Raw genomic sequence first — 12105 nt, forward strand, 5'->3', positions numbered from 1 at the left:
ACCAGAACACAAAACAACTCCCACCCCCAACAAAGCTGTCCTGATTCTGTAGATTATCTCCACTAAACAAGGTAAAACCAAAAAATAATGGTGAACCCCCACATCCAAAATACCATTTGGAAGTGGCAACATAATCACACGTGTATGCATAAAGATGTCAAGACTGGTTTAGTAAACAGACCATTCAATAATCTCCATTTTCTTGGATTTTACTGCTTAACAGCAGTTAAGCACATCTAAGAACACAATAAACATGCAATATGGTAAACTACTACTGTGAATGCTGTGAATTCAATTTTTTTTCATTTTCAGAGGTGATAAACTGAGGACACCTTTCTACTTTCACTTCAAAATCAATTTTGTCACTGATTTTGCTGAAATAAAAGAAGGTCTCATTCAAAAAACTACCATTAGATGGAAAAGAAATACTGTGAATAACTTCACAAGGTCTTCAAATTTCAGATCAATCACTATGCAACAAATATTACTCAAAAAGCAGTAGAAAATAAATAAGAAAAATGGAAAGATCTGCTCAAAGACATTTTTTTATTTTAGGGGATACTGAGTTTCCATAGAAGTGATGTTGCAGAAAGTTAGTGGCAATTTGAATTTAATGAAGGACAGCTGAAAAAAAATCATTATTCAAATCACCCCCTTAAATGTCTAAAGGCACCTTTCATGCACATATCGTGAGGGGCAGAAAATGCATAGCTGAGCAGATATTATTAAAGTAGAATATATACTGCACTAAAAAACTGATAAGCAGTACCTAATAACTAAAACAGTCTTTACTATACTTAAGAACGGATAAAAGTAAATGCCAAAATTTTATTATCAAACCAGTTCTTTATTTTAAAAAAAAGTGCAGGAGAGGATCCGAACTTCCAAAATTTAATCACTTTTACTATCAAGGGAGAGAGGGAGAAACCAAACCCTGCCCTGTTCCACTGGTGCGAATCTAGCTTTACATATATGATAGCAGAGTTTTGTCCCACTCATCCAATTCTTATTTTAAGGTGTTTTGGTCTAGCAGAAGCTGTAACCTCAAACTCAAAAGCCATTAAACTCCTGATTGCTGGAAGCAGGAAAGATATTCCGAGGGAAATATTACTCTGTACTCTTACCAGACCTTATCTCTAAGCATCAACCATAGAAGTCTACCATCTGCAGCAGTACAGAGATCCTTTGGGACTTTTGTTCTCTCTCCTGTGGCCAGTTTTAAGTTTTATGAACCATTAAAAATGACTGAGTCTGCTAACACCAAATGTGACTAAATTTGCTTTTTAGCAGGCAGACCTGGGCTGAGCTTACAATCCTAAAGGCTCCGTTGTGCAGAGATGCAACACACCAGCACACTCAGTTCTGTTTTACAGTAGCAGGACAAATCCAGACAGACCGCAAATTCTCAGTTATTCACCTGGCTTCTTAGTGAGACCAATCTTTAAATAGTGTGGTACGTGCTTTATCTTACACATTCATCCAGTAGCAGAGACCAGCATAGGATGACAGCAGAAGTTAGAAGTGTCTGACAGTGAATAATTTCCAAATTCTCAAGTGAGGTTTTACATGACTGTGTTCCCTGTAACAGCAGATGACTGGGTTCCCTCTCCTGAGGTTTATCCCCCATCCTTTAACTAAGTATTGCCTTTCTGCTACAGTCATGACATTTAAATATTTTTAGGTGGCTATCCAGTGTTAGAAATTACAGTTCTTCACTCATGACTGGATTTTTCTGATTACCTATTCTGCAAGGATAAAAAGTTTAAAAATAGTAAATGTTTATCCAAATAGGAATATCCCTAAGTACCTCAGAAATAAGGACATGGCAGGGAAGAAGAAAATGTGAGAGCTGTTCTGTGGGTGAAAAGCGAGCACCAAAACATGGAAGAGCACTCCCTTACCCATCCTTCCACTCCCAAAATATTTCAAGACCCAGGCTTCTCTCAGAAAATCTGACACTGGTGGCAAAGAAGGGAGTAACATAGCAGTAAGACTGAGAGGCAGGTGGCACAGTGAAAAAGAACAGGAGTGAAAACTTTCAGGTTTAGATTAACTGGAGACAGGGACAGAGAGTTATTTCTGCAGCAGAGATAAGTACAACTGGGGTAAACTCAGGAGCTGACACCAGACGCATGAAAAAGAAGATACTGAAATCTATGTATAAAAATACATATACATAATATATACTTGTGGGAGGAAAAGCTTCAACTTTCCTGTGGTTTTGCTTTTTCTTTCATTCTACAGCATCCTGTTTTAGATGTTTCCACCATATATTATAAACAATTCAGAGGAATAGAGAATGTGTAGCCTCTAAATAATGCTGCCCTGAAATGCAACTCTGAACAAAGACAGTGACATTGAAGCAGCTTGCAGATCTGACAGTTCCTGCAGATTGTCACTGTCTCCTTGCTCCTCAGCCAGAGCCCAGCTCACAAAATAATTCAGCAAAGGGGTGGCCCAGGCCACCAAACTGATGTAGCAAAACCCTCTTCTGAAGTTACACCTGTGATGGTGAATATTTTTTTAAATGTCCCTTTCCATAGAGGAGTAATATTCTGTTCTGTCATTCACTGTTATGTTACAAAGGTTGCTTCAAGAGCTAACCAGTTGCATGGCACAGAAAAGTACAAACATGTGATATCATGCATGGACTATTAGCATTATTATGGGTTAATTGGGTTAATTACCCTCAGTGCAGCACTTGTTCCAGAGCTGATATGCTCAGTGTATCCCTATATAATTCAGTCATATTCTCCATCTCTCTGCTTCTCACCCTTATTTTTAAAATGGGGATAACAGCTTTTCCCAACTTCTTCACAAGGATCTTGTGAAAACAAATTAACATGCTGAGATGCTCAGATGCTGAGGAAATCTAGTGAAGCATCCAAGGGAGGAGAGGTGACCCTGCTGTGGATTATATGAATAGGTACTGATAGAATGACTGACAGAATGCGTCTGAATCCCTAATTAATGCTAAACCCTTCAAGCAAATATTTAGACCTGTGGCTTCACATACGATGGTGAGTCATGATGCAAAAAAGGCAGATGTCCACCAAGAAAAATTCATGCAGGGTCACTGACACAGAGAGATGGGTACCAAAGCTCCAAGAGTCACCAACAAACTGGGCTGAGCACCCTTTTTGGCAAGGCTCAAATCCCAGGAAGGGATGATAGAAATCAGGTCTGTTTGCATGGATAATTGAAGCTCTGGTTTTCAAAACCCTGAAAACAGAGTACATTTAGACCTATAATTCTCTCTCCTCCAGTGACATGTAACAGCTTACCAATTATATGTTTTACAGGAAATTTATATTCCCTGCTTCCTTAGAGAACCCAGAACAAACAAAAAAAGCAAACAAATCCTAATTTGCATTTGTTCACAACTGAAAAAAAAAAGTTTCAAACAGCAAAGAAATGAGTACTCTGCAGGGAAGAGTAATTTCTATCAGCATTCAAAGAAGCTTCTTACATTCATTTCTTGTGAAATGCCTGTGCAAAACCTCCCTGATATATAAACTGTCCCAGTCCCAGGGCAGGATTCCCGTGCTTATTTAGAGTGGCATATGAATGATACCAACAGCGTCAAAGGGAAAACCCCCAAACACTTCACAGGAGACATTCAGAACTTTCCAGGAATAAATCTTTGCAGAACACATTTGCTAATATGACTGTTTATAGCCATTTATGTGATAAAGAGAGACTTTTAGGTTCCCAGAGCCCTTTAAGTGCAAATGACATTATACAGTATGTATGTACTGAATGAAAAATAGGACTTGCAATCTAAAAGTACCAATGAAAATGCCACTAAAACATATGGTCTATTATGTTAAACAGATTTTTTTTCAAGGTATTAAGGAAAAAGGCATTAGGTATAATACCAGATTCTGTGAAATGTTGTAATACCTCTACACAGCTTGGGCTGTGCCCAGATCCAATCCTATTTTCATTTGCATTTTGCCTGGAAGTCAGTAGCAGCTCTACCTATCTATGGATGATAGTAAGGCTCTGTAGAGGGATCCAGACAGGCTGGATTGATGGGCTGAGGCCGATTGTATGAGGTTCAACAAGGCCCAGTGGTGGGTTCTGCACTTGGGTCACAACAACCCCAGGCAGTGCTAAAGGCTGGGGGCAGAACAGCCAGAATCCTGCCCAGCAGAAAAGACCCTGGGGTGCTGGTTGACAGCAGCTGAACATGATCCAGCGTGTGCCCGAGTGGCCAAGAAGGCCGATGCCATCCTGGCCTGGATCAGCAATGGTGTGGCCACCAGGACCAGGATTGTCCCCTGTACTCAGCACTGGTGAGGCCTCACCTCGAATCCTGTGTTCAGTTCTGGGCCCCTCACTGCAAGAAGGACATTGAGGGGCTGGAGTGTGTCCAGAGAAGGGCAACAGAGCCGGGGAAGGGTCTGGAGCACAAGTTATGAGGAACAGCTGAGGAAGTCAGGGGTGTTTAGTTTGGAGAAAAAGAGGCTGAGCTGGGACCTTCTTGTTCTCTTAAACTGCCTTAAAGGAGGTTGTAGAGAGGTGGAAATCAATCTCTTCCCCCAAGTAGCAAGTGACAGAATGTGAGGGAATGGACACAAGATGCACCTGGGGAGGTTTAGTCAGGATAGTAGGAAAAAATTAGTCACTGAAAAGATGGACAGTCATTGAAACAAGCTGCCCAGGGAAGTGGTGGAATCACCACTTTTGGAGCTGTCCAAAAGGCATGCAGATGACTTGGTGACTTGGCTTAGTGGTGAGCAGTGCTGGGTTAACTGTTTGACTCCATAATCTTAGAGGTCATTTCCAAGCTTAATGATTTTACGGTTCCAAAAGGATAACTATAATGAGATGTGTGTTTGGAGTACCTAGAAGGAAAGTCTCATACCTGTGCGTCTGTTGTACGTTAACACTTTGCCACAGACTTGGGCAACACTGAGAAAACCATGGGATATACCTTCGGTTCAGACACTGCGTCAGAGCTGGCTGCCCAGGTCTTTTGTATCATTAGTCAAGAGAAACACAGCCTCCCATAATCCAATACATTCATATCAGTGTAAAGGTGAACTGTCCCTCAAAAGTGTTTAGAGCTCTCCAACAACATAAATCTGGACAGGTGAATTTCACTGTCAGCATCACTATCAAATACTGCTGATCAAGGCACAGTTTCTATCTTTTTTGTGCCACAACTGCTTCTCCCACAAAGTTTCTTCTATGGATTTTTACTACAGTATGAGGCAAAATCAGGCTGCCTGCTAATATATAGTGAGATACCATGACAGGAGTTACTGACCTCTAAGGAAGAGTCCTACTTTTCCATTTGAGCTCCCCTTCACCTGTTTGCTAGATACACATATGTTTTTTTAAAGTTATATATTCAACTTCTTTGGTTTCCTATTAAAAAAATATTAGATCACTGCTTCACTTTAGGCTGCAGCACATCTAAGAGAAATATAATGAAAACAAATTTGCTGACTTTACTGGGGACTAGAAACACATCTAAGCAGTCATAATAGCCATATTTTCTGGTTATTGCAGGTTGTAAATAAAGAGCAGAGCTAACCTGGGTTTTGTGTATATCACCATAAACCCAGAATGTTTGACTCACTCATGTTTGACTTTAGCATGGAATTTCCCATGTCAGGAGAGTATGGCTTTTGATTACCAATATCCCTGGTATGTAACCCCCAAGCTATGTATAGCCTATCACAAAAACTGTACTCAAACAGTTCTTTCCCTCTGGGAATAATAAATAATAAATACTGCAGAAATTGGATGTACACATTGGTTTTAAACTTCAGCAACACTGTCAAAATGCTGCCTGGCTAAATGAGCACTTAAAACAGAATTTTAAAATAGTGTCCAGAAGAAAATTAAGTGTTAAAGATTTTTATTTTTTTGCTCATAAACCTCATAAGCTGCAATGATTTTAAGTAGTTAAATCTATATTTGCTTTTCCATAAAAGTACCTTTAATAGTTGCTCTCATAAAGATCAATATTAGGTTTCAGCTTAAACAAAATTTCTATAACCAAGTTAGAAATATTTTGCTCTAAATTATGCACTGCTACACTTCTGTGACTGGGACTGCTGCAGAAACAGCCTGGTGCTTTCCATAAAACAAAGAAAGTAATAAAGACAGCAAATGTCCTATACATAATGTGTGCTTAATGAGATTACTCATAGTAAATAACTCATGCAAAATGTTTCCTGATGATGATGTCAAGCAGCTATGTGGGTCACTCTGCAGATAATGGTTTTGAGCAGCTTAATGTTTATCATAAAAAATTTTAAATGTATTATCAACTTATCTTCAGGGTTTCTGAGCTAGTTTTGCATTTTTGAAACCCTTCCCCTGGGAACTGCAATGGGATGAAGGACCATATATGTTACAAATTAGGTATATATATTTCTTTATCAAAGGGCTATAGCCATTTTAAGAAATCTTCTATCCCAGTTCCTCCCTTCTATTTGAAAAAATAGTGGAGTAAATGGCTCTGTTTGCCTTATCTCTCTAAAAATTTCCTCCTAAACTTAATCCCTTCTGTTTACAGATACTCTGCTAGCCTATGCCTCTATCTATCCAAGCATGAAGCATTTGTTGCCCTGCTAGGATGTGCTGTGGTTTGCTGCTAATCCAACACTACCTTAGCCTAGTAAGCCTAATTTTCCCCACTGAATCCATAAATCAGGTTACAGGAGAGAATCTTCAGCACCTCCAGCTACTGTCAACAATAAGAACAGCATGTTTTTCCCCAGGGAAGGCTAAGGAGGGGTGGTGAAAACAAGAAGGAAGCATCAGAGAGCTTTCCAAGAGGAATGGGGATTTAAGTGGCTATTTTGAAAAGCAACTTCATAGCTGTCAGTTGGTAACAGATGCAGCATTGCAGGGTACAGACAGACTTTTTTTAACCACGTCTTTTAAAGAATTGGACAATAAACTGCATTGAGCACTGGGCAAGGAGAGGTACAGGAGGCTAAGGAATGAAGATCTGCAGGAATATAGAGACCTAGCAGAAATATGCATGGCATTACTTTAATATCTCCTTTAAAAATAAAACTGGGTTTTAGCACTCAGAATTTTCCATTGCCATCAAACACAGGTGAAAGACAGAAGAAGCACTGTTTTAATAGCTCTATTCTCAAATATTTCACTTTATCCACAAAAAGCATTCACCACCACCTGGATTGTGAGTGAAATGTGTTAGCCAACAGGGGTTTAATAAAAAAAAGACTTAAAGCTTAAAGAGTCCCTGCAAAATGCATTTCTTGAAGTGCAGAGCAATCTGTTTATTTTATAGAGTACATCTACACAGGAAAGGATGGGACATCGTTAGAGTCACAACGCTAGTCCCAGGAGACAGCTGACTCCTGCCAAACAGAGGCTTCTATTTGTTTTGTGCCCTGCCAAACAGAGATTTCTATTTGTTTTGTGTTTAACAAAAGCAAGACTGGTTTCAGAAATAATTCTTCCAGGTTCATAGCCCTAGACCAAATCAGAACATGCATGTTTCAATATGTTTCTGCTTGGCTCCATATCATGTCAGAACATTCTTTACATAGAGCACAAACACCGAAACTAACTTGCATCTTCCAAGTCATCTTCCAAAAGTACAAATTTCTTTAAAACAACTCCTGTGAAGTGAATCTCAACACAAAAGCCTTGATTTGTTTAAACCAGGAATGTTAATGGGTTAACTCTCCAATCAGGCAGGCTAAATTCAGAATTGTGCAGGGCATTAGTGCATTCCTGTTCCTCCAGTGTTCCAAATAAACCAGGAAAAGAAAAAACAGGAATAACTATATCCTCTGCATACAGATCTATCCCATGTAAATAAAACAAGAACATATGCAGGTTCAAAGAGGAGTGATACTTGCTCTCCTTGTGCTATGGATATAGGCAAATCAAGGGGCAGAAAGTTCAACTGCAGGGTTCAAAAGGTTCAGCTGAGAGTTCAGCTGCAGAGCAGCCTGGCACCCATGTAAATCTGCAGTCAATGAGCTATGGCAGCAGATACAGCTGCTGCATTTACCCTGCAAGGACCTTCTTTAGGTTCACCTTCCCTGAAAGTCACTGTCCCCCTCTTCACATTGAGGAGGCATCTGATGCTAAATGAGGCTCTGCTTAAGGCATGGGCCAGATCCTTTTTCTTTTGTGCTCACACCCCTTTTACTGCTTCTTCCTGCTACTTCTCTATGGCAAATGATGCCCAACTGGGATTTTTTTCCGTGGGCTAGAACAGAGGGCCAAAGAGCTCTGCTGAGAATGCAGCAGGGAAATGCAGAGGGATCCTATATATGCTGCAGGGTGATCTAAGGTGAATCCTTGTGCTGAATGCCAAGCTCAAGAAAAGCTGTCAAGTGGGCTAGAAGGAAAGACAGCCCCAAATGTTTTTGCAACACAGGTGCAGCTTCTGACACTTCATTATCTTTACATAATGGATCTAGCTAGTGAGCAGCCGCAGTGACAGGGAATAATAGTATGATAGAGAGCAGTACAGTGAACTTCTTTTGGAGTATTTTATATCAAACACTACAATCCTTTGGAAGACATGACTAAAAGTGCAAGTGCAGACAAAGCCACCCTTAGGTAATTCCCTTGATTAAAACTCTCAGACTCAAAATTAATCTAATTAAGGACATTGTGAAGGCACAGAAAGTCAGTATGCACTTATGGCCCCTTTTGCAGATGGTGAGTTGCCAAACAGAATTGAGAATCTTAACTGAAAGAATCATCAACAAATTCAAACAGCATGGTAAATTAGGGATGGCAAAATTCAGACTGTTCCATAACAGCAATGATGCCAGATCTCCTGGTTCTTGCACTAGATGCAAAAGGCACTCCCAAGAGAGAAAACTGTTTTTACAAAAAATGCTGAAAAAGGAGAGCCCAGACACATGCCATCCTCAGTGACACAGACAGCACAACTGATGAAACAGGATACTTTTTCTAGCAGTTTGTTTTTTCTTTGTTGTTCGACACTGTTCCCTCTACCACTGTTGAGAGACATCCAAACACATGCTGTTGTCATCTAATAGAGTCATCACAACTGGCCAGATGTCTGCTTTTTTTCCCCCTACAAGATTTTATTGGAGGCAATATGCTTTGATGTGTCACTAGAAGTTTTCATTTCATTAATCAGCTTTCTATCAAAATGCTGATGTTTCACAGATATTTTTCTGTGATAAAGGCAAGTCAGCTAAAAAAACACTGTTAAAAAAAATAGGGAAAAATATCGACCACTTAGAAGTTAATTTCTGTCTGATTTAATTTTCTCCAACTGTCTGCATTAATCTCCCAGGAAAATAAGTCTACTCAAGTATAGTAAAATGTGCCTATAAATATGTGATACAGATAAGACAGACAAAAAAATCTGTTTGGCTGCGTAGAATATTGTTTGATAAAAAAAAAGCAGAAGGTACTTAGGAATTACAACTTATTTGCCTTCACTCTCAGAATTGTCTGGGTTAGAAAAGACCTTAAAAGACCATCTAGTCCCACCCATGGGCAGGAATGCCTTTTACTAGATCACCTTGCCCAAAATCTCATCCAGCCTAAACTTGAGCACTTCTAGACATAAAGCATCCACAGCTTCTCTGGGCAACCTGTTTCAGTGTCTCACCAACCTCATAGAAAAGAATTCCATTTTATGTCCAATCTAACTCTACCCTCTTTCAGGTTAAAAATATGACTCCTTGTCCTGTCGTTAAAGATCCTACTAAAAAGTTTGTCCCTGTCTTCCCTTATACACCTCCTTTAAATGGGGAAAGGCCACAATAAGGCCTCTCTTCTCCAGGGCGAACAGACACTGTCTCTGCTGAAGAGATGCTCCAGCCTTCTGACCATTTCCTTGGCCTCCTCTAGACCTACTCTAGCAGGTCCACATCCTTCTTATGCTGGGATCCCAGAGCTGGATGCAGCATTCCTGGTGGGGTCTCATCACAGAAGAGTTAAGGGGCAGAATCCCCTCACTCTGCTGGCCACACTGCTTTGGATGAAGGCCAGGATGCAATTGGCATTCTGGGCTGGGAGTGTGCATTGTCAGTTCATGTCCAGGTTTTTATCCAGCAGTACCCCCAATTCCTTCTCCACAGGGCTGCTCTCAATTCATTTATCTCACATCTCACAGTATGTGCTGACACTGGTGATTATCTTGACTCAGGTGCAGCCCCTTGCACTTGGCCATGTTAACCTTAATGAGGTTCACATTGGTGCACGTCTCTAGCCTGTGACAGTCCCTCTGGATGGCATCTCCTCCCTCCAGCATAACAACTGCACCATTCAGCTTGGTGTTATCGACAAATTTGCTGGAGGTACACTCAATATCATTGTCATGTTGTTGATTAAGATATCAGCTAGTATTGGTCCCAAAATCAGTTTCCACTCTAACAGTTTTTAAAAAACAACACCTGAAGTTATTCTGATCTTAGACAATTTCTCATGCTTAGCAAGACAAAGTTCAGTCCTCAGTTTGCCATTTTTTGTGACACTATATTAGCTATGCATGCATAGATATCTAACAAAAGACAAGCAAAGAATACTCAAACACTTGTTTTTTATGGTTTAAGAAACAAGTATCCTAAAAAATGCCCAAGGCATTTTAAGCCACTATGTAAAAGTCAGGTCATGATGTTGCATTGAGTGCAATTGCTCTTGATTTGCCACAAATGTCCAGCACAGTTCCAGTTCTCAAAGCCTCACACTACCATTCTTGTGCTCATACTGCAACCCTCTTAATATGAACACAAAACTACACAAACCACACCACAGTCAGTCCAAAGTCTTTGAAAATGGAAACTAATAATTAGAATGAGTTAATAAGTTACTGGCCTAGATCCTCACCTGGTAAAAAACTGGATAGCTCAACTGTTCAATCGATATTTTTAAGCAGGTCTCATCATACAGATAAACAATAACATAAATAATTTTAACATAATATAAAGACAATCAAAACCCCAGAGTTTACAATCACTTGCAAGATTAGCGAGAGACTGAGGGAGAGTGACAACTTCAATTTTTTTCTCATTCATCTACTCGTAAAAAGTGACAAGTTGATAGCTGTGGACCAACATCATGCTGTGGTCCAGAGCCAACGGAAATGTCAGTGAAATCTTGCCAATTCCTTAGGTGCAATAAATCATCATAGCTCTATTAGTCAGCCCTCTAACTTCCAACACCCAAAGATTTGGCTCTATCTACAATGCATGCTCAGACAAGATATAAATCAAAGCAGTGTCAACTTTACCGCAGTTAGGTTTTTTCCTTCTCAAATATTACTCTGTCTTTGACAGTTAAAAGCAAATCTCACTGAAGTCATCTAATTTGCAAGAGGAAGAAAGCATTTACAGCAAAAATTTCCTATAAACTCAGCAGACCAAGTTTTACTCATTATCCATCATCCCAAAAGCTGTTGTTACCTGTGCAGGGCAAATTCCCACTTAATAGTCTGTAAAGCACTTGGAATTATCAGTCTTTCTTCCATGAGAATGTGGAAAAGGAAAGATGCATCTCCTCTTCCCTGCATCACCACCTGGATCTGGATGGCTCCCAGTCACCACACTCAGCTGGGGCCCAGTTACAGAAATCAACAGTAACTCCGCACTCCATCATCACCCTATATCACACTTTTCACTGATCTCCACTGCTCCAAGTTGAATGCATTAAATTCCTAAAGAGTCTGAACTTCTGGAGAAGCACTGCTAAGCCACAACCCAACACATCAACAGTTTAGACTTCCCAAGGAGCCTGGTCTAGACTTAGGACTCATTACTGTTCTTTCTCAAATGCATTAATTATGTTGCCCTCCCAGGGCTGCTCCAAGCACAGAGACTTACAATTCAGTCCCTCAAATCTTTGTATTAAAAGGCTCAAACTTACGGTAGAGTGCTGAATGGGTATCCAGGCAGGTGTTTCGACTGAGCATTTGTGAGATGGGCATCTGCCATGGCTCTGCTGCAAATAAGTGAAAAGGGCATTACACACAACACAGTACGTGCTGCAATCACTAGGTGCAATGGGCTCGATTCCATAGGGAGCATCTAGGAGTTTGCTCGTAGTCATCACACCTCACAAAGTCATTTTCCACTGTCATGTAGGAAGAATAATCTGCAGTTTTCAGGACCA

At 40.2% G+C, this 12105-nt stretch overlaps 1 protein-coding gene across 17 annotated transcripts in view; it reads right to left on the bottom strand.

Moving 5' to 3' along the window:
• The window catches only part of DLG2 (discs large MAGUK scaffold protein 2), a 984419-nt gene that overhangs the window by 806427 nt on the left and 165887 nt on the right, over nt 1-12105 (bottom strand). For 13 of the 17 annotated variants that reach the window (XM_068181606.1, XM_068181605.1, XM_068181599.1 and 10 more), the window contains one exon: nt 11860-11934. The exons of the other annotated variants lie outside the window; for them this stretch is intronic. In XM_068181606.1, the coding sequence (XP_068037707.1) occupies nt 11860-11934 (75 nt within the window). The remainder of the gene's footprint in view (nt 1-11859; nt 11935-12105) is intronic. 17 annotated transcript variants of the gene reach the window in all.

Source organism: Anomalospiza imberbis, chromosome 2 (genome assembly GCF_031753505.1).
Source record: "Anomalospiza imberbis isolate Cuckoo-Finch-1a 21T00152 chromosome 2, ASM3175350v1, whole genome shotgun sequence".
NCBI lineage: Eukaryota > Metazoa > Chordata > Aves > Passeriformes > Viduidae > Anomalospiza > Anomalospiza imberbis.